The sequence below is a fragment of the Puma concolor genome, chromosome B1, assembly GCF_028749965.1.
Source record: "Puma concolor isolate L17-30 chromosome B1, mPumCon1.1.hap2, whole genome shotgun sequence".
In the NCBI taxonomy this organism is placed as follows: Eukaryota; Metazoa; Chordata; class Mammalia; order Carnivora; family Felidae; genus Puma; species Puma concolor.
In genome coordinates, this window is record NC_141670.1 from 69,911,831 (window position 1) to 69,935,279 (window position 23,449).

At 36.7% G+C, this 23,449-nt stretch overlaps 3 protein-coding genes across 16 annotated transcripts in view; 1 reads left to right on the forward strand and 2 right to left on the reverse strand.

Moving 5' to 3' along the window:
- ETFDH (electron transfer flavoprotein dehydrogenase) overlaps positions 1–7,419 on the reverse strand; it is a 32,913-nt gene extending 25,494 nt beyond the window's left edge. The window contains exon 1 of one of the 2 annotated variants that reach the window (XM_086703986.1): positions 7,164–7,419. In XM_086703986.1, the coding sequence (XP_086560112.1) occupies positions 7,164–7,197 (34 nt within the window). In that variant the 5' untranslated portion in view covers positions 7,198–7,419. The remainder of the gene's footprint in view (positions 1–7,163) is intronic. The other variant, XM_086703987.1, reaches the window with a different exon arrangement.
- Positions 7,420–7,450: 31 nt separating this feature from the next.
- CB1H4orf46 (chromosome B1 C4orf46 homolog) overlaps positions 7,451–23,449 on the forward strand; it is a 95,412-nt gene continuing 79,413 nt past the window's right edge. The window contains exons 1-2 of one of the 4 annotated variants that reach the window (XM_086703988.1): positions 7,451–8,091; positions 9,818–9,944. In XM_086703988.1, coding sequence (XP_086560114.1) covers positions 7,906–8,091; positions 9,818–9,944 — 313 coding nt within the window. In that variant the 5' untranslated portion in view covers positions 7,451–7,905. Of the gene's footprint in view, positions 8,092–9,817; positions 12,452–23,449 lie in introns of those variants that run through there. The other 3 variants (XM_086703989.1, XR_015250159.1, XM_086703990.1) reach the window with 3 other exon arrangements.
- The window catches only part of RXFP1 (relaxin family peptide receptor 1), a 123,100-nt gene continuing 117,628 nt past the window's right edge, over positions 17,978–23,449 (reverse strand). For all 10 annotated transcript variants that reach the window (XM_086703983.1, XM_086703980.1, XM_086703982.1 and 7 more), the window contains 2 exons: positions 22,632–22,850; positions 17,978–20,760 (listed from right to left, as the gene is read on the reverse strand). In XM_086703983.1, the coding sequence (XP_086560109.1) occupies positions 20,459–20,760; positions 22,632–22,850 (521 nt within the window). In that variant the 3' untranslated portion in view covers positions 17,978–20,458. The remainder of the gene's footprint in view (positions 20,761–22,631; positions 22,851–23,449) is intronic.

Consider the following 23,449-nt stretch of genomic DNA (forward strand, 5'->3'; position numbering starts at 1 on the left):
GTACCTATACTTTAAGTTAGAAAATAGAAATAAACAGAGGTGTGCAAAGATTTATCTGCAATAATTTTCTTTAAACCTCTGTTGTCCTAAAATCTTCAACTCTACCTCCTCCCTCCCTTATCTGAAGCAGATACTCTAACACACCAAACATCATAGAAAGATAGAAGCAATTAGGTGGGAACTTCCCTATTTCCTTGGCAACAACTTCTAATGTAATCTGTATTTGTATCTACTCTTTGTTCATTCTCTTAGGTTATAATAGATGTCGTTTCCCTTCACTTAGATTAATCCTTCCACCTGGATGATGAGGCTTATCCCTCCCATATTTGTAGGGACATCCCTCCATCTGAGGCCTTCCCTTTGACCTGTATCTTCAATTTCAGTCTCTCTTCTCCGGTACTCTTCTTCATAATTTTTCCCATTATAAAAAAAAAAAAAAAAAGGGGGGGCAGAGAATCCTCCCTTGGGAATAGCCCTGAAAAGTATAAAAACTTGTATTTGGAGCTATAATAATTAAAAGTCTGTTATAGGAGAAGGGATAGAATAATCAAAGGAAAAGAATAAAGAGTTCAGGATTTGATGTCTGATAAAGATGCCATTTCTAATCAGGGAGAAGAGATGGTTACTCACTAAATCATCAAAGATAGGGAGATAGTCATTTGGGAAAAAAGTGTACCTTTTTCTTCCTATCAAAATGAATTCCACTTGGCCTATGATTTTAACAGAAAAAGTCAAAGTATAAAAGATTATGGTGATACATCCACAGATTATTTGTTTCTCTGCTTCTGAGTGTAAGTTGCAATTAGTTACTAGCTTCCCACAAGTAGAGCATGAAAGGGAAAAATATTACTTTTATAGTGGAGAAATATAGCAGACCCTTTAACCAAATGATCAAGTTTAACATTACTGGCAATAAGATATGTTGGTAAAACATACTCCCTGATAAGATAAGAAGAGCTCTTCACCTATGTGTCATACTTCCCCCAAAATCTATAACCTCAGTGTAATTATGAGAAGTCAGACAAATTCAGATTGAGGAACATTCTACAAAATGCCTGGCTAGTACATATCAAAAGTATGAAAGACAAGAAAAGACAGAGGAACTATCACATTGAGGTAGACTAAGGAGACATGACAACTAAAAGCAACGTGGTGTCCTGGACTGGATCCTGGAACAGAATAATAAAATCCAAATAGAGTCAGTAGTTTAGTTAATAGTATTACATCAATATCAATTTCTTAGTTTTGATAATTATACTATGCTTATGTAAAGAGTTAAGCTGGGCAAAGGGTATATGGGAACTCTGTTATCTTTACAATGCTTCTGTAAGTGTAAAATTATTTAAAAATACAAAGTTAAAAGATTAAGATTATGGTGATACAAAAGTTAACTCAAAAAGCTTCAAAGACCCAAATGTGAGAGCTCATACTATAATTTTTTTTTAAATATGGGTATAAATCTTTGTGACCCTGGATTAGACAAAGGTTTCTTTGCTATGATACCAAAACCACAAGCAACAAAAGAGAAAATAGGTAAACTATACTTCAACAAAATAAAAACCTTTTATCTTCAAGGGATGCCATCAAGAAAGTGAAAAGATAACTCATGGAATGGGAGAAAATATTTGCAAATCATATATCTCATAAGGGACTTGTATCAAGCATATATAATAAACTCATCTCTAATAATAAAAAGACAACCAGATTAAAAAAGAGACAAAGGATCTGAATAGACATTTCTCCAAAGGAGATATATAAATGGCCAATAAGCACATAAAAAGATTCTCAACATCATTAACCATCAGGGAAATACAAATCAAAACCACAATGAGAAAATACTTTATATCCACTAGGAGGGTTATAAGCAGTAAGAGGGATAATAACAAATGTTGATGAGGATGTGGAAAAACTGGAACCCTCATACACAACTGGTGGGAATGTGAAATGGTGCAGCCACTTTGGAAAACAGTCTCTCAGTTCCTCAAAACCTTAAGCATAGAATTTCTATGTAGCTCTCCCCTAGGTATATACCTAAGACAAATGAAAACACACAAGAGCTTGTACATGAATCTTCACAGATGCATAATTCATAACAGCTAAATTATAGAGAAAATCCAAATGTCTGTTTGTGGATGGAAAAAGGTGATATATTCATACAATGGAGTATTATTTAGCAACAAAAAGAAATAAAGTAGTGATATATGCTACAATATGGTACACTTTGAAAACATATTGCTAAATGAAAGAAGCCAGCAGGGAAAGATCACATATAATAGAATTCCATGTATATGAAATATCCAGACTAGACTAATTTATAGAGAGAAAATAGATTAGTTGTTGCCTAGGGCTGGAGAGGTTGAAGAGTGACTGCTAATGGTGTGAGGTTTCTTTTTAAGGTGATGAAAATGTTCTGAAATAGACTGTGGTGAGGGCTGCACGACTGTTATGTTTGTATTAAAAGCCATTGAGCTGTGTATTTTAGATGGTGTGATTGTATGGTATGTGACATATCTCAATAAAACTATTATTTTTTTTTTTAATTTTTTTTTTCAACGTTTATTTATTTTGGGGACAGAGAGAGACAGAGCATGAATGGGCGAGGGGCAGAGAGAGAGGGAGACACAGAATCGGAAACAGGCTCCAGGCTCTGAGCCATCAGCCCAGAGCCCGACGCGGGGCTCGAACTCACGGACCGTGAGATCGTGACCTGGTTGAAGTCGGACGCTTAACCGACTGCGCCACCCAGGCGCCCTTCAATAAAACTATTATTAAAAAAAGAATATTCACAACCACACACAATAAAGATTATGAGAAAAACACTGGAAAAATTTTTTCTAACAGAGATGTGGGGCAAAAGGATCTCTCATCCATTGCTAGTGGAATGCAAAGTGGTACACTTTGGGAGATGGTGTGGCATTTCTTAACAAAGCTCAACATGCTCTTAACAAATGATCCAGCGGAGGAGAGGGTGGGTAATGGGTACTGAGGAGGGCACCTTTTGGGATGAGCACTGGGTGTTGTATGGAAACCAATTTGACAATAAATTTCATATAAAAAAAAAAAAATGATCCAGCAATTGCACCCGTTGGTATTTACCCAAATGAGTTGAAAATTAATGTCCACACAAAAACCTGCAGTCAAGCAAGAGGAGTAAGCTCTAGAGATCTGATGTTCAACACTGTACCTATAGTCAACAATAACATACATTTAAACATTTGTCAAGAGGGTCTATGTCATGTTAAGAGTTCTCATCACAATAAAATAAAAGAAAGAAAATGGCCAATATTAAAAACAAAGCCCTTCACATGAATGTATAGCGGCATTATTTATAATTGTCAAAACTTGGAAGATGTCCTTCAATAGGTGACTGGATAAACAGATAACACTGGGGTGCATCCAAACAACAGAATATTATTTAGCACTAAAAAGAAATGAACTATTAGACATGAAAAGACATGGAGGAAACTTAAATGCATATTAAAAGAAGGCAATCTGAAAATGCCAGTCTACATACTGCATGATTTCAACTACGTGACATTCTATAGATAAAATTATAGAGACATTACAAAAAAATCAGTGGTTGCCATGGGTTCTGGAAGAGAGAAGAAGGGATGAATATGTGGAACACAGGGGATCTGGGGGTGAACTATTCTATACAATAATGTAACTAATGGTGGATACATGTCACTACACATTGTCAAATGCACATAAAATGTACAATACAAAGAATGAACTCTAATAACAATGTATCAAAATTGGTTCACCAATTGTAACAAATGTACCGCCAATACCAGATGTTAATGGGGAATGGGGGAAAGTTATATGGAAACTCTGTGTATTTTCTGCTCAACTTTTCTTTAAACCTAAAACTGCCCCCCCAAAACTAAGTTTATTAATTAAAACCAAAACAAATAGAAAAGGGCAACATGGAAAAAAGCAGTGGTTAAGTGCATAGGTTTTGGAGTCTGTTTACATTGTGTTTGAATTCATTAACAGCAACAAAACATTCAGCATGTTATTCTAACTCTGCTCACCCCATCAGCTCTAAAGTTTATGGTCAGTCTTTGCCTTGGAAATACTATGATATATGATCTAGTATAACTCTTACAAAAAGCAAGGGGCTAATACATATTTGATAACTAAATAGATATCTTCCTAGTTACAATTTTCACTGTAATTTGCAGGAACCTGCAAATCTGTGGTTTAATTTCCAAAAAGTAACTTGGGTTATACAGCGATAACAATAATAATGAGGCCTTTCCTGGTTTTTAACTTGTCTCTTATAAGGAAGCATCTATCTGCAAATGAACAAGTTTCTTTTTCTTTTAAGATTTTATTTTTAAGTAAACTCTACACCCAATGTAGGGCTTGAACTCACACTCCCGATATAAAGAGTCACATGCTCTACTGACTGAGTCAGCTAGACATCCCAAAAATAAGTTTCTAAATATGGGCTATAACAAATAATTAGTAAAGATCAACAAAGACTTTTACATGGATTTGAAACATACAATAAAATTTACATTTTAATGGACATACTGAACAGTTCAAAATTTTCAATTTTAGGGGTGCCTGGGTGACTCAGTCAGTTAAGCATCCTACTTGATCTCGGCTTAGGTCATGATCTGAGGGTTCATGGGACTGAGCCCGGCCTCGGGCTCTGTGCTGATAGCGCAGAGCCTGATGCTTGGGATTATCTCTTTCTCTGCTCTCCCCTGCTTGTGCGTGCCTGCGCACTCATGTGCTCTCCCTCTCTCAAAGTAAATCAACTTAAAAATTAAAAAACAAGAATTTTCAATTTTAATACATCTTATCCTTCATGACCTTATAAAAATTGTGGGGCAGCTCATCCCCATTTACAGTAGATAAATAGGAATTCAGATGATCCCACTCAAGCTCAGTCTCAATCCTTCCAATATCAGTCAAGCTCTGAGACTATGATCGGATTTGGAATGATTTGTGAATGGAAACTGTGCTGTGATGAAAACAAGATTTTTTTTTCCCCTTTCTTTTCTAATTACATGGAGAGATAATTGCCTGGCATAGTCTAATTATTTTTTAGTACCTAATTGCAGAACTAGCATATTTTTATGATTTATTCTTTCCAATAAAATATTTTTTTAAAGCAAAAATCTGGCCTCAGAAAATCAATAAGTAAAGATTGTGGGAAACAGGAAGGAAAGAGATGTATAGTGGCTCAACTCTAAGGACTTTTAAACACTAAAAAATATCTTGGGGCACCTAGGTGGCTCAGTCGGGTAAGCATCTGACCTTGGCTCAGGTCATGATCTCATGGTTGTGGGTTCAAGCCCCGGGATGGGCTCTGTTCTGACAGCTTGGAGCCTGAAGTCTATTTCAGATTCTGTGTCTCCCTCTCTCTCTCTGCCCTTCTTCCACTTGTGCATGTGCTCTCTCTCTCTCAAAAATAAATATTAAAAAAAATGTTTTTGATAATCTTAAAAAAAGAGTGGCAAGGAAACTAATTTTCTCTACTTACAGAGGCATACTAAAAATTTTAATATTGGGAATAATGTTTTAATTATTAGGTAACTTTTCACATATCCTAAATCTTGAAAAAAATGTATCTAAAATACATAAATAAAGATATTACAGGAGAATTCAGTTCTAGAGTTCAGTTCAAATAGAGCATTATCATTATTCAAAAGAATATTTATTAATTATTTGTATTATTAAAAGATATTAAAAATCTTTGTTTTGTGATGAATTGTAGTTTAGTGTATAGAAGTTATCATTTGCTGCTGCAAACTGTTGACCTGGTATCAGACAAAACTAATTCTATTGCTTACATAGCCAGTGGTTTTCTTGAGAATATTTGGAGTTGGGTAGTTTGATTTTCCCCAGGGGATAAAAATTAAAAAGTCATGACCTTTACTCTTTTTCTGAAAACAAATCTGGTACTCCACTTTAAACATCTGAACCATTAGGCAACTTGGCTGAATTTTGGTAGAGAAGGTCAAAAAGTCCATTGAACTCATAACATCACTGCCAACACATTTGTGTCCATCTCTTTGTTGCCAGTAGTGCTAACACTGAGCTATGAAAATGACAATGATTTAAGTATCCATGGAAAATGGAAATGCTGATTGTGGTGGAATTTGGTTAAGGCTTGGCCCAAGAATGGTTTCAGCTAAATTAGGCAGTAGGGTAGATAGCATCTGACTACTTTGATATTCCACAAAACATAAAGCATATCTACACATTAGGTGTAGTAATACATGTATGAGTAACAGGAACTTTAAACAAAATTCTAATTTAACATATGGTAGCCAAATCTGACAAAATTCTACTTTCATAAAATGTACATAATAAGAACATCGTTGAATCTGCAGTATGTATACTTGTTTATTCCATAACCAAAAATTAAATAAAAGATAAAAAAATTAAGACAACTGTGAGAAAATTCAAGATTCTGCAGTGAAGTTTTTTGAATTTTTAAACTTTTTTTGTTTTTAAGTAAAACCAACCAAAGACCATTCAACTGCATTATTATTATTATTATTTTTACTTAAGAGAAAGGGAAGGTAATGAGGTATTTTCACAAATCATCATGATGGTTCTAGGAGCACCCATAACACGGTAAGCCTCTAAAGTTAATTTTAGACAATGTAGAAAAATTTCTGGCTCCAGATGTAATATGGTGACTTGGGGCAGCACATGGATGTTAATCATGATGTGACAGATCGGACTTCAAATTCTTAAGAATGTACTAGGCTGGGTGCAAAGACGAAAGTCAGTACACGACCAAGAAGAAAAACTGTGCAAATATTATTTTATCCATTTAAAACAATGCAACATATAACACCTGAGCTATGGGATAAGAGTTTTAGGACCAGGATTTGGGAATATTCGGTTCAGGAGTCCACCGGAGGGTCATGTTGACAAGGTTCCTCAGCCCACGACCTTTAACCTAGTTGTTAATTCTTCCAATTGGGGCAACTCAATGGGGAGGAATTTAGGGTCCATTACCAGGCGCAGACAGCGTGGCCTTCGTCTTAGTTTAACCAGTGAACGCCAGGAGAGCCGGAGGAGAGAGGTCGGTGTCCAGCCGCACCCCCCCTCCCCCGCCCCAGGTGTGGCCCTGTCCTTTTCGCCCTGACTCCTCGACCTTCCTCCATTTATCCCCGCCCGGAGTTCTCTCTCACCCGGGCAGGAAAGCTTGGCCAGCGGCACCAACATATTCACTGTTCCCAGGACTGTCGGTGGGACACAACGGAAGGGCTGTCTGTGGCTCGCCGCGGGCGCTGGACCTCTAGGCCGCGGGGGGCGCCATCACCTGCCAAGAAGGACCAACACCTCCGCTGAAGTTTGCCTAGAGTTCGGCCCAACACTGTGGCTTCACCGTGTTCCCGCCTCTTTCTCGCTCTGCGCCGGCGCCACGCATGGACGCGATGTCCAGCAGAGACTTCCGGGTCACGTTCCAAAAGAGGAAAAGGAAAGAGACTCTAAGTCCCAGCCCGCCCCCGGCTTCAGGCTGAGGATTGGTTCTGAGTTTGCGTCTCACCAAGGCGTGGTGAGGCCTCCGAGGGCTTGTGAGAGAGACCCACAGATCCGGTAGTGTAACGCGCTCGCATCAAAAGCAGTGGGAGGTGGCTCGATGCATACGGCATTCTGGGAGTTGTAGTCCTCTGCTCAAGCGTCTTCTGAGCCTGACTGGAAGTTTGCGCAAGAGCGTTGAGCTACCCAAGGTGAATTAACTGACATATGATTGGCTGTCCCGAAAAAATGACTGGTATCCGCGGATTTGGCTAGAGACCCACTAGTATACTGGGCGGGATTGCGGCCGGGAGGAGGCGGGGCTTCTGGGCGTTGGGCGCGAGCAGTTTGAAAGACTCTTGGTGTCTGTTCGGCTGCTAAGGTCGGATTCCGCAGTCCCAGCCCCGCTCAATGGCAAACCCTGAGGACGTGCAGATTTCTTCGCCGCCCCCGCCACCTCCTTCGTCTCCCTCGTCTTCAGACGCCTCGTCAACATCCTCCCCCGGCGTCCCAGTGAGTTTGGGCTGGCCAGTTCCAAGCAGAAGCAGCAGCCGAACAGTGGACCCCCTGGAGGAAGTGGAGCTGCAGATCGGAGACGTGAGTGTTGGTAGACAGGTCCCCACTCAGCCCTTTTTGGAAGACAGACCTTGGCGGTGCAAGGGAGAAAAGGACCAGGAGTCCGCGCACTCAGTCCGGCGCGTCTCGCGCTTCTGCCCTTTCAGAGTATGGGCTGGGGGATGGGTTGAGTAAACTGGCGACCCAAGGCCCTTTGTCCCCCATCTATGAGGATTCCGCCTTTAGATTTAGTGTTGAGGAATAAGGGGTTATCCCTCCACCGCCCCACCCCTATTTTCTTTTAGTCTCGCCTTCTGGTTTCAATCACCCTCTGTAACCTGAAACCGTTCTGCTCTACTGCGCCGACTTGTGCAGGCGGTGTCTGTGCTCTCCTTGTTGCCTGTTGGTGCTTAGAATCAGGCTGTGATTTCTTTCCTTGGGACTTAAGATCCCGCTGCTCTAGTTGGCCACCCGCCAGAGCCAGCTGGTAATGCTATTATTGTCTGTTTTAGGCTTGCTGTGCGCTGGACCCAGTTTGGAGGGATTACTTAACTGCTCTTGTAGTCTAGATTGGGTTTCATTAGAGGTTAGGTCAAAAACCCCTCCCTATGATTGCTAGAATGCATAGTATGGTTTCTGTTGAATTGCGAATTCCCAGTGGCGCGCACACCCACCTACTCACCCATCACCGGAGTTTCAGTATAAAAAGACTCTTGGATGGGTCAAGTGAATGAGGTATGTAGGGTGTGATCCTCCTGGGAGAACTTTGTGGAATAGACCCTGTTGTGCAGACTGGAAACTGGATAATGAACTCGATTATCTTAACAAGTATTTGTTTGCTTGTTTAAAGATGACTAAAATGGTGAACAAAACAGTGTTTTTGCTGAACAAGACTGGTTTCAAGAGAATATGTAGACTGGACTGCTGATGTGTTAGTGTAGGAACAGTGTTATTCTATATTATAGGTGAAGAAAACATTTCTGTATGCTTGATTTTGTTCATTTTGATTTTGTTCATATATGTCAGCTCAGAGTATCTATTCTTTGTTGTATATATTTTCATGGTTTAAATAGCGTTCACAGGTAAAATTAGTGGAGCGCTGCCCTTGTTACTAAATATCAGTGAGTTTTTTATTTTTTAGTGAGTTGTTTATGATGAAGTAAGTCTGTAAGTCCTTCTTCAGATAATTCTGGTCCTTAGTGTCAAGGGATCCAAGTCCTCTTGTTGAGTTAAATGAGATTCTAGTGTATTTTTTTTTTTTTACTTTCTTTTTTCTTTTTTTCTTTTAAAGATTTTTTTTTTTTTTTAAGTAATCTCTACACCCAAAGTGGGACTTGAACTCAACCCCCAGATGAAGAGTTTCATGTTCTATGGACTGAGACAGCTAGGCACCCCTAGTGTATTTTCAGTTAAAAAAAAATACTGATTTGTTATGTTTGGTGCATAATGGATGCCTTTCCAGCAGACATATTTCCTCAAAGCTTACTTCATATGAAAGAATTTCTTGGGTTCCCTGAAAGAGCTGGTATTTTCGTTTGAAGATTTTTTTGTTACTTTTAAGGAAAATAACTTAGGCAATGGAATCAAGGTTTTAAGCTATTTTCAGACTATTTATAAAATGAGATGAAAATCTTAAAAATAAACTTCTGTTGTTTCTTTTTTCTTTTCTTTCTTTCTCCTTCCTTCCTTCCTTCCTTCCTTCCTTCCTTCCTTCCTTCCTTCCTTTCTTTCTTTCTTTCTTTCTTTCTTTCTTTTTTTTAAATTTCAGGCAGCATTTTCATTAACCAAACTTCTTGAAGCCACATCTGCAGTATCAGCTCAAGTGGAAGAGCTTGCCTTCAAATGTACAGAAAATGCACGTTTCCTTAAAACATGGAGGGACCTCTTGAAAGAAGGTTATGATTCTTTGAAGCCTGACAACTGATTTGGCTGTGTAATAATTCCCTCTTCCTCATTGATGATATTTGCACGTGTACCATAAGTATAAGGTAGTCTCCAGTAGTTCTGTGTATTCAGAATGAAATTTTTTTGGTTTCCTTCACTTTTGTGAAAGCAGAATACTGATGTTATATTTGATGTTGGCAATATTTATCTTTAAATACTTTCTGTCCTCTAAACTTTCATAGAATCATTTATGGAAGTTAATTTCATCAGTGGATATTGTTATCTGTAGTTTTAATGGCAGAAAAAAAAATAGTTAAATCATTATTCTATTTGATTTGCAAGAAGATGCCAAGAATGCCAGAGTTTGAAGTTGAGCTTTATTTTACAGACCTAGGGAGGTAACTTTAAGGCTACCAATGTTGGCCCAGTGCCACTAGGCCAAGGTCCCTGGAACTAATGATTGTGTCTTGTTTATCTCCAGCACCTAGAACAACTGTGTCACACAGCAATCAGTAAATGTTTGTTGAATAAAAGAGTTGACAGTACAGTTAAAAGCTGTTTTTTTTGTTCCTGTTTTTACCATGAAAATTGTAATTGTTTTTCTAAAAAAGTATTTGACTCAGAACCTCACTGACTTGAAGGAATACAATCTCTCTCTTTTTTTTTTTTTACAAGAATTTGAACTTTGAGGACAACTTTTTAAAATATATGATAAATATTGTTTTATCCTTTACGATGCTTTCTAAAAAGCTTTTATTTCAGAAAATGAAAGCCTGTCTAGAAAGAATGTTTATATTTTTTCCTTGTTTATTTCTCAGGTTAACTCTTTTTGATGTTGTATGTTTGGTTGTTCTCTTTAAAGTGCCTTGTCAAAATTATGGCTCTGTACTATTACTTTTTGAGCTTTGCACATAATAATTTAAATTCTAAATATGATTCTAAAGAAATTACTGTGTTTTTAAGCCAACAAATTTAAATGATGTGATTGCTTGCATATAATTTGACTTTATTGACAACGTTCTACTTTACTTGTTCCATATCTTATATTCTCTCTGTCTCTCTTTGGTGGTTTGTGTTGACAATTAAGCCAACTAATTTTCCGTAATTTCTAGACATCTTTGATAATGCATCTTAGTTCTTTGTAGATATGGAGTTGTGTACAGATACGTATTCTAAAGACCCACAGTGGGGTTATGAAAGGGGACAAACGGATGGGCAAAGAATAGTTTCATTGAGTATATTAGGTCATAGTTCTTGGTCCCCTTTTTTTTTTTTAATTTTTTCTTTTTAGTTAAAGATAACACAAATGGTGTGCTTCTATACCAAAGAGATACTTATTTTCATATTAGAAAAATATTTTTCTTACATGTCACGAAAATTGCAATTTTAAAATGTATAAAAATAAACTTGTTCAAAGCAAATTTTATTTCCATTTCTTTGGGTTCATTATTTTAAAACTTTTTATTGAAATATTTCGAACATAACAGGAAAAGTGAATGATTAAAGAATATATCCCTACCATACAGATTTAATAAATATTAGCATTTGGGGCAGCTGGGTGGCTCAGTCTGTTAAGCGTCCAGACTTCAGCTCATGTCTTGATCTCACAGTTCGTGGATTTGAGCCCCTCATCGGGCTCTGTGTGGACAGCACAGATCTTTGGCTCTTCTGTTCCTCTCTCTCTCTCTGCCCCTCCCCCGCTTTTGCTTTCTCTCTCAAGAATAAATAAACATTTAAAAAAATAAATAAATGTTAGCATTTGGCTATACTTTCTTCAGATCTATGTTTGTAAATGTCAGATACATTTGAAACTTTTGCTACCTCTTTGATCCCACCCCTTCTCTCCCCAGAGGTAACCATTGTCCTGGAGGTGGTGTATATTCTAGTTTGTGTTTTTATGTTTTTAATACATGTGTATGTTTTCAAAGCACTACAAAATACTTTTTTGTGTATGTGGTAGCTAGCCTCCAGATGGCCACAATGGTCACCCTCCTGGTATTCATGCCCTTGTATAGTCTCACATGTTGAATAGTGCTGACTTTAATAACTACTAGGAGATTGAAGAAATGCAGTGTGTGATTTCTGAGGCCATACCTTTGTCCATTTTTCTATTAGGTTTTGTCTTTTCCTTATCAATTTGTAGGTGTTCCATATATTGAATACTAACTAATGACCTGTTCTCTGTGTTTCTTTTTTTTTTTTTAAATTTTTTTTTTTTTCAACGTTTATTTATTTTTGGGACAGAGAGAGACAGAGCATGAACGGGGGAGGGGCAGAGAGAGAGGGAGACACAGAATCGGAAACAGGCTCCAGGCTCTGAGCCATCAGCCCAGAGCCTGACGCGGGGCTCGAACTCACGGACCGCGAGATCGTGACCTGGCTGAAGTCGGACGCTTAACCGACTGCGCCACCCAGGCGCCCCTGTTCTCTGTGTTTCAACTACCTATTGTAGCTTGTGGTTTATCTTTGTATTTGAGTGTGGAGTTTTCTTAAATAAAGGCTTTTAATTTTAATGGAATCTTACCAATTTTTCATAATAGTGCTTTCTGGGGCTTGTATAGGAAATGTCATAAAGATACTCTCCTTTATGTCTTTCCAAAAGTTAAATTTTTGTTTTTAATGTTGAGGTGTTTATTCGTCTGATTAACTTTTGCTTATGGTGCGATTTTGGGATCTTGTTTATTTTTGTATGTCTGTTGCTGTTCCTTCAAGTATCAGTATTTCAAATGCTACGTCTGTCATTCAATTACCCTGTAAGTGTTTGGTTCTGAGCTCCATATTGTATTCTGATTTATTTGCTTAGCCCTATGCTAAGGTCCCCTATAACTTTTTCTGTTATAGCTGTATCATAAGTTTGATCTGTACTACTTTGATTTTTGTGTGTGTGACTTCCTCTCCCCACCATGTATGTTTTTATGATAGAAAAGAAGAACCATCTTAGTTGATTTATAATTTTGTTGAATTGTAGTCAGCTTAGGTTAACCCCTGATTTCAGGAGGTGAGGCTTCTGTGGACACTTTCGGTTCATTCCTCATCACTAAAACTCATAGCTGCTAGTGTCAGGAGTCTGGTATCCCCACAGCTCAGCTCTGTTGACAGTTTTTGTTGTCATGTGTGGCCCACAGAGAAGTTCATCTTATTTTTAACAGTGGCTCTTTAAAAAAGCATCCCTTTTTGTATTTCTTTTTGCTCTGCTTCATGGCAGGGGTTGGGGAAGAGCTCAAAACATAAACATTTACTTAAAGACTTAAGAAATTGTTTTCTTAACTAAGTAGCTCATTACCAGTTCTATATACACCTTAGAGGAAAACTCAGTATTTTGATGTAATTAAAAGCCTCAAGAGGTTGGGGTGCCTCGGTGGCTCAGTCAGTCGCTGGAGTATCTGACTCTTGATTTCAGCTTGGGTCATGATCCCATGATCCTGCTCAGCACAGAGCCTGCTTGGGATTCATTCTCTCTCTCTCTCTCTCTCTCTCTCTCTCTCTCTCTCTCCCTCCCTCTCTCCCCCTTTGCCCCCCTCTGCCGTTTGTGCTCTCTCTCTTAAAAAAAAAAAAAAAAAAAAGGCCTCAAGAGGGTAAAAGTCACTGTAATGAAATTTTTAGTATTACAAATAATGTGTTTCAAAAATTCTGAGTTAGGCACTATGCTAGGAGATTTATAAGCATTATTTAATATTAACTTTTGAGGAAAGTGGTGTTGTTTCTGTCTGTAGAGACAGAATAGGAAGTAAGCTGAGATGAAATTTGCCTGTGGGTCTCTTACACCAAAATTAGTATTCTCTCTCTCTCTCTCTCTCTCTCTCTCTCTCTCTCTGCCCCTCCCTCGCTTGTGTGGTCTCTCTCAAAATAAATAAATAAAAACAAACAAAAAGTTTGTTTTTGAGAGAGAGAGGGAGACAGAATCCCAAGCAGGCCCTGCACTGTCAGCACACAGCCCAATGCGGGGCCCGAACCCACAAACCATGAAAGCATGACCTGAGTTGAAATCAAGAGTCAGCGCTTACCTGACTGAGCCACCCAAGAGCCCATAGATTAATTTTTTGAGAGCTCTAAATATGGATAAAAATCACTTGAACAAATTACAACTGGAGGTATAGAAACTTGTTAGAAGGTTATTGCAAATACGGCAACAATACATGATGTCCACACAAACTAAGGTACTGGAAATTGGGATAAAGCCAAGTGGTTAGATTTAAGAGTTGTTTTTTAGGTAGAATAAAGGTAGGGCTGGGTGATTTGATATGATGGATAAAGGAGAAGGAAGAGCTAAAGACTGATTCTAGGATTTCTAGGTTGGGCTTTTGGTACCATTCACTAAGACAGGGTCTCAAAGGACTCTATAGGTTTTTGGAGATTAAGCTGTTGATAAGATAAGGTGTCAGTACAGAGTCTTAGTAAGACAGAGTCCTAATGATGAAGGAGCATAAGGCAAGCTGAGGGCAAAGCTCAAGCTAAGAATAACAATCCCCCGCCCCCAACCCCTCCTACTCACCTGGTGGGATATGTGTGACATTCCTCAGGCACTCTTGGCTGCCCAAGAACAAAGGAAAGGGGGAAACAAATGGTTAACTGATGGAGATCATAGTCCTGCAGGATATGAGTTTCCATTAGTTTATAAAAATAGAATTACTCGGGGCGCCTGGGTGGCGCAGTCGGTTAAGCGTCCGACTTCAGCCAGGTCATGATCTCGCGGTCCGTGAGTTCGAGCCCCGCGTCAGGCTCTGGGCTGATGGCTCGGAGCCTGGAGCCTGTTTCCGATTCTGTGTCTCCATCTCTCTCTGCCCCTCCCCCGTTCATGCTCTGTCTCTCTCTGTCCCAAAAATAAATAAAAAAACGTTGAAAAAAAAAATTAAAAAAAAAAATAGAATTACCCTACAACCTAGCAATAGCACTATTAGGAATTTATCCAAAGGATACAGGAGTGCTGATTCATAGGGGCATGTGTACCCCAATGTTTATAGCAGTGCTATCAACAATAGCCAAATTATGGAAAAAGCTCAAAATCCATCAACTGATGAATGGATAAAGATGTTTTATACATACATACATATATATATATATATATATATATACACATATATATATACACATACATACATATATGTGTATATATACACATATATATGCTATACATGTGTATACATATAATATATACATATATATATATATATATATATATATATATATATATATATATATATATAATGGAATACTACTTGACAATGAAAAATAATGAAATCTTGCCATTTACAACAACATGGATGGAACTGGAGGGGATTACACTAAGTGAAATAAGTCAGAGTAAGATACGTTTTCACTCATGTGGGATTTGAGAAACTTAAGACTATTGGGGAAGGGAAAGGGAAAAAATAATTTCAAACAGAGAGGGAGGCAAACCGTAAAAGACTTAAATACAGAGAACAAGCAGGGTTGATGGAGGGACAGTCGGGAGGGAAAAATGGGTGATGGGCATTGAGGAGGACACTTGTTGGGATGAGCAGTGGGTGTTGTATGTAAGCAATGAATCATGGGAATCTACTCCCAAAGCCAAGAGTACACTGTATATACCATTTGTTAGCTAACTTGACAATTATATTAAAAAAAAGTCTTCATAAATTATAGGAAAAAGGCAATCTTATAAATAGCTTAATCTCCAAAAACCTATAGACTCAGTTTCCTGGAGCCCTAACATCACCCTCCCCTCCATAGTGATGTGGGGAACAAAGACAAGAAGGAAATGATATGCATAGTTAAATTTCTTTATAACCTGCAGCCCATTGACAAATTCTTGAGGTAAATACAGAGTATGTGTAACATTTCTCCAGGACTCTCTACTATCTTAATGTCTTACCAGAGGGAAAACAACCTAAGCTTGACAATAGCAAGGCCTCTGGTATCTTTAGCATATGAAAGTCCTTTTGAAAGCCTCCCTTTTTGCCTTTACCTCTCCAAACTACATAGCATATAATCAGTCACTCTTCACAACCCCAGTGCATCTTTTTCTGCCCAGGAGTCCTATCCCAGTGCTTTAATAAAATCACCTTTTTGCATCAAAGACATCTCAAGAATTCTTTAATGGCCATCAGCTCTGGAGCCCCACCACTCTAAATCCCCATCACATAATGTACATGAAACAGCCAGAGAGATATTCAAATGTTAATGTTTAGTGGGCAGTTGTATGCATAAGTGACTAATTTAGGAGAGAGAATAGGCTAAAGGCAAAAACGTGGGAATCATCAGTATATATAAAGTAATTGAAACCATAGAAATAGATAAGGGGAGCCTGGGTGGCTCAGCTGGGTAAGCATCTGGATTCAGCTCAAGTCACCATCTCATGGTTTGTGGGTTCAAGCCCCACGTCAGGCTCTGTGCTGATAGCTCAAAGCCTGGAGCCCACTTTGGATTCTGTCTCGGTCTCCCTCAGCCCCTACCCTGCTCACGCTCTTTCTCTCTCTTAAAAATAAACATTAAAATAAATAAAAACATTAAAAAATTAAAAAAAATAAACATTAAAATCTTTTGTTTTAAAAAGTCTTAAGAAAAGGACTTAAAACAGTAAATGAGGCTTCTAGTGAAAGATTTTTATTTAAAAGAGGAGTACATTGGGGTGCCTGGGTGGCTCAGTTGATTAAACATCCAACTCTTGATTTCAGCTCAGGTCATGATCTAATAATGGTTTATGGGTTCAAGCCCCACGTCAGTCTCCACACTGACAGCACAGAGCCTGCTTGGGATCCTCTCCCTCTGTCTCTGTCCCTCCACCACTCATTCTCTCTCTCTTTCTCTCAGGAAATAAACTTTAAAAAAAAAATGCATTAAAAATTCAATGTATTTTTGAAGTCTCTTAGAGTGGTTCACTCCATCACATTCAAGTATCAATTTACTTATTACTTAGGTAAGCAGTAAAATGCATGGACTTGAGTATTCTGGCTGCATATATCTCTTTCTTATTTGTTTTCCTTCAATTTTATCAATATCTAAGTTGCTAAAAGGCAGTAATTGCTTTGTGAGGGATTAGGTAGTAGCCAAATGCATTAGGAACCCTTAAACTGAAAATAGTAAAAAAAAAAAAAAAAAGTTGAAGTCTTCCTGGTATTTATTTTTAAATTTTAAAATACTTTGGTTTAACTTAGAGGCATTGATTTGACCTAGAAGCATAGGCCATGAGTTTTGGACCAAAGTTATTTTTGCAAGAGAGAAAACCATAACTTCTGTGTTAACTTAGTGCTTCTATTGCACCTTCCTTCGAAGTTAGTAGGAACTAGTTATGTGGTATGCCAGTAATTACTTACCAAAATAAGTTAAATAGAAGTTACCCTATTTGGAGAGGTGGAAGAATGGAAGAGTGAGTAGCCTGAATAAACAGGAAACTAAATGGCTTCTAGAAAATTATTGGAAAATATTTTAATGCTAAAAAGTTGTTTCAGATTATTTTGTAAATTCATGCATTTCTAAGACCCTTAAACACAGGTTATGATCATGATTTTTGTAGTATTACATTTTATCTATCTTGTCTTCATAATTATTGCTTTTTTTTTTAGAAATTATTTTTAAGAAAAATATTTTTCTTCTAATTTTTTAATGTTTATTTTTGACAGAGAGAGAAAGAGAGAGAGAGAGAGAGAGAGAGAGAGAGAGCAAGTGCGGGGGAGGGGCAGAGAGAGAGAGGGAGATACAGAATCCAAAGCTGGCTTCAGGCTCTGAGCTGTCAGCACAGAGCCTGACATGGGGCTTGAACTCACAGACTGTGAGATCATGACCTGAGCCGGAGTCAGATGCTCAACCAACTCAGCCACTTTTCTATTGTAATATTTATTAGCAATAAGATTTAAGAATAACAAATAATCCCAAAATAAACTTATGAGAATTTAAATATTTTTGTTTTTGTGAGCTTTAAAAATTATATAGTTTCAGTAGTTAGAGAATTGAATATTATAAGCAGAACTATAGCTTTCTATTATTTTCTGATTTTTTGTTGGAAGTGTAACCATATTCCTCATGTAGAAAATTTATTGTCATTATTCCAAGTAAGAACAAAAAGGACTCAAAGTAATCCATGTTTTTAATAGATGTAAGTTTCAGGTAACTTACTTTCCAAAGAAATCTATACAATTATATATTCAATAAATACATTTCTGATTCCAGTAATTTCATGTGTTAAACATTTTTAGTGTATTTAAAACTACCTGAAAACATTTTGTTCCTATTTAAAGGTTTCAAATTACTAAACCAAAAAAATTCCAATAGCTCAGTTAGAGACCAGAAGAATAAGTGGCCAAAAAGTTAGTATCTTATGAACTGACTGGCCATGCAAAAGGAAGGTAAATCCATCTCTTGATGACAGCTACTTTGTCTTTGAAGTAAAACATGTGCATGCAGACCTTTCCTTCCTTAAGTTCCTGAATCATTTCATTGCATTCTAGCTCTTCTTTTTCCCTTTAACTGCTTTATTGAGATCTAATTCACAAACCATAAAATTCACCCGTCTAACATCTACAATTCAGTGGCTTTTTGCATTTTCACAGAGTTGTTTATCCATCACCACAATCAATTTTATAACTTTTTTTGTCCAGGAAAATACTCTGTACTTCTTAGGCAGCATCTTTCTGACCCACTCACCCCCAGTGACCTCTAATCTATTTTCTATCTCTATGAATTTGCTTATCCTAGATATTTCATGTAAGTGGAATCATATGGTATTTGTCCTTTTGTGTTTGGGTTATTTGATACTCATCACATTGTAGCATGTGTCAGAACTTTATTATTTCTTATAAATGGCTTTAGCCATTGTATGTATATACCACATTTTGTTTTTCTGTTTATTAGTTGATGGGCACTTGAGTTGTTTCCATCTTTTGGCTACTGTGAATAATGCAATGAGCATTTGTATACAAGTGTCTGTTTGAATCCTGTTTTCTATTCTTTTGGGTTTACACCTGGGAGTGAAATTGCTGGATCATATGTTAATCCTATGATAAGCTTTTGAAGAACCACCACACTACTGTCTATGATAACAGCTGCATCATTTTACATTTCAACCAGCAATGCAGAAGGGTTTCAATCTCCACATCCTTGTCAGTATTTGTTTTCTCTTTTTTTCTTTGTCTTTTGTTGTTTTAGTTACAGCCTTTTTAGTAGGTGTAAAGTGTAATCTCATTGTGGTTCTAATTTTCATTTTCCTAATGATTAGTGATGTTGAGCAACTTTTCAAGTGCTTATTGGCCATTTGTATATCTTGTTTGGAGAAATGGCTTTTTAAGTTCTTTGTCCACTTTTAAATTGGCTTGTTCATCTTGTGTTTGAGTTGTAGGAGTTCTTTATATATTCTGGATATTAAAACCTTCTCAGATATATGATTTGCAAATATTTTCTTCCATTCTGTAGGTTGTCCTTTTACTTTTTTAAAAAAGATTTCATTTTTAAGTAATCTACACCCAACGTGGGGCTCGAACTTATAACCCCGAGATCGAGAGGTACACTCCACTGACTGAGCCAGCTAGGCGCCCCGTCTTTTTCACTTTTTTGATAGTGTTGTTTGGTACACAAAAGTTTTTAATTTAGATGAAGTCCAATTTATCAATTTTTTCCCCTTTGTTGCTTATGCTTTTGTTGACACACCTAACAAACCATTGCTAAATCCAAGGTCTTGAAGATTTACTCATATGTTTTCTTCTAAGAGTTTTGTCTTATTTTTAGGTTGTTGATTAATTTTGAGTTAATTTTTATATATGGTGTAAGGTAAGGGTCCAATTTCCTTCTTTTGCATGTGAATATCCAGTTGTCCCAGCATCGTTTTTTGAACAGACATTACTTTCCTCATTTGATTGTCTTGGCATCTTTGTTGAAAATTAGTTGACTGTAAAATGCTTTTTTTGAGTTTATCAGAATATCTTTTTTCATAGAAATAGATATCTTGTACTACCTCTCAAATGTACAGCAACTTGAGAGGTAAGATGAATTTTTAAAACAAAATATTTTGCAAACAATCAGACATTTTCTCATTTCTCATTTTTCATTACATTGAGTATTACATAACCTTAAACCTTTATTTAAAAGTGTCCATGATTATTATGTTTGCTATGTGCACGACAGATAAAGCTCTACCTTCATCTAAGAGCTGCATCTATTCTGTTGTAGCTAAACATAATTTAACATTGCAAATTGAAAAGATTCCATACTATTCTATACTTCCAGGTTCTATACTTGCAGAAATTTACTGCAGTGCTATACACATAGTGGGTACTCAATAAATGCCTAGTAAAAGAATGAATGAGTCTTTCTGAAATAGATTTCTCTTAATTTCCTATGCAAAATATGTACCAATATATACACATTATCAGTATAATTTATTTCCCTTTATATGGGCATCAGTCACTTTGATTTTTCCCAAATAACCTCATGTCTTTGTAATGGTTTTATCTCAGCCATTATAAATTATTAATTTTGTGGCATTCATTTTATACTAATAAATCCATCACGAAGCATCCCATAATATTCTCTGTGTAGAAATGGGTTTCAAAGTCCGTTATGAATAGGAATTGAGTCTAGTTGATTGAGAAATTAGTGACAATTCACAGGGGTCTGTGAAAAGAGCTGGCTTTATTAACTCAGGTGGCATCTCCTGCAGCGGCCACATTTCTACCCAGATGAAAGACGGAGCATATGTTTTCTGACTTCCTTTGCTGTCAATAGATCTTCTTTTTCTGTAGTTATACCAAAACTGATGAATCATTTCCTTGAATGGTCTTGTGGTCAGAGTATACAGAATTGGGTTCAAAGCACTGTTGATAGGCAGAATAAAAATCACTACCCAAGAGGTTATGGTACCTGAAAGAGAAAAAATGTGATAGTTTTAGTGTTTGTGGATGTTTACAAGGTATAGAAGCCCCTTTTCCTTGTTTTTCCCCCAGTCCTCTTTTGAGTCTTAATTTTTTCTCTTTGATGTCACATAATTAAATACCAAATCTAATGTGTTTCCAGAACATCTTTCCAGGGTGTCAGTGTTTGAAGGGAGTGCTGGTAGAGCAAAAAAACAGGGTTCTTTGCTAAGTAGCTTTTCTTGAATACATCAACAAAAGTATTCCATTAGGTAGAACCATTTTCTACCAAGTGATTACATATTATTGTGATATGATTCCATTTTAGGAAAAATAATATTGTTTAGCATCCAGATCAAACCTTTCCCAATATTTTAATTGCTGGATAGAACATATAGTATTTCTGAGAATATACAGTCTTTAAAAGATTTCTTTTCTGCTATTTTTTTGGTTTTAAAAACAGGTATGCATTTTTAGGCTTTTGGCTAGATATTTATTTCAGTAAAAAAATCTTTGGCTAAACTTATCTTAAAAATCACTGTAGTACATAGGTAACTCATCATATTTGCTATTATAATTTTACTTGCTATTGTCCTTCTTTGTTGCTTATGAAATGTAAGATAATATCACCCTAACCATGGGGTAAAAAAAATTAAAATTGTATGTTCATAAATTTTAAGAATGTGAATATATACTGTATTACAATTAATAGCATTTTGGACACTTTTTTATTGTAGTAAAATATACATAAAGTAAAATTTACCATTTTAATCAGTTTTAAGTGTGCAGTTCAGTGGCATTAAGTACATTCATATTGTTGTACAGCCATCACCACCGTCCGTCTCTAGAACTTTTTCATCCTCCCAAACTGAAACTACACATCTATGTAAACAATAACTTTTCATGCCCTTTCCCTCCCAACCTGATAACACATTCACAAACTGTCTGTCTCTATGAATTTGACTATCCTAGTTACGTCATATAAGTGGAATCATACAATATTTGTGTTTTTGTGACTGACTTATCTCACTTAGTATAATGTCTTCAAGGTCCATTCATGGTACCATGTTTCCGAATTTCCTCCCTTTTTAAGGCTGAGTAATAATCTTTTGTGTGTATAGGATACATTTTGCTTATCCATTCATACATTGATGGACACAGGTTATTTCTACCTTTTGGCTATAGTGAATAATGCTGCTATGAACATAGGTGAACCAATGTCTGTTTGAGTTCCTGCTTTTAATTCCTTTAACTCCCAGAAGAGGAATTGCTGGGTCATATGGTATTTCTATGTTTAATTTTTTGAGGAACCACCATGCTGTTTTCTGTAGCAGCTGTGCTATTTTACATTCCTACCAGTGATGCTCTAGTTTCTCCAAATCCTCACCAATTTTTGCTACTTTCTGTGTTTTTGATAATAGCTATCCTAATGAGTGTGATGTACATTATTTTTAAATACCAATAATGCATTCTTCAATCATCTCTCACACTCTGGCGTCATGCTCTCTAAATTGCTATGTGTTCTAGGAAGAAAAATGTCTTATGTTCTCAAAAAAAAAAATGAAGTAAATATTTGATAATCATTTTCACCTGTTTGGTCATCTTAAGCATGGGATTATCAGAATTACAAAGCATAGAGTGTTATTTATTTGAGTTGTTCTTTGCTTCAATGGTAATAGGGTTTTGGGGCATTTATGGAAATAATTGAACAGCTTACTCCTGGTAAACATTTGATTGATGAACAGAGCCTAAGGTACATATAACTCTGACTTATAATTCTTAAAATGAGTTGATGTTAAGGATCTTAATTTTCTTTCTTGGAGGAACACTGCAGAAGGAGACTTGTTATTTCTTTACAGAAAGAAAAAAAAAACATTGTACCTGGTATTTCTACCTGAAGCAATGAAAGAAATTTCAGCACAAAAATGGGTATCCAGCATAATGCATCAGTAAATACAATAAAGAAAAAACGTTTGGCAAGGATCATCTCTTTTTTAACTTGATTCCGTATTTCAGTTGCTGTTATGGCACTTTGATGAATGCTATAAAACATGCTTCCATAAGAAAAAACTATGATGATAAATGCTGCCAAGTTAATACCTATTTAGAACACAAAGATTATTATTAATGTGATGATCATTCTTTCAAAACAAACACACATACTCTTAGCTGTTTGAATGTGAACAACATGTGTTTTGTTTTTTATAAGAATTAGAAGAAAAATAATGATTTTTAAAAAAAATTTGAAGTTTTGTTGAACTAATGTGGAATGAAGAAATTTTAATTTAAAAATGGCATATTAGGGGCCCCTGGGTGGCTTAGTCGGTTAAGCATCTGACTTCCGCTCAGGTCATGATCTCACAGTTCGTGTGTTTCAGCTCTGCCACAGACTCTGTGTTGACAGCTCAGAGCCTGGAGCCTGCCTCAGATTCTGTGTCTCCCTCTCCTTCTGCCCCAACCCCGACAGGCCCGCGTGTACTCTCTCTCTCAAAAATAAACATTAAAAAAATCAAAAATGGCATATTAAAATGAGAGTATAGTGATTCAGTGAATATCCTGGGCCTTCTAAATTAATCTTTATAATTTTTTAAAATAATTCAATTAGTGTGTGTATATATATATATATATATATACACACACACATTTTTTTAACTTACCCCTGAAACATTTTTTACAGTAGAAAAACACTTGTATGTCTA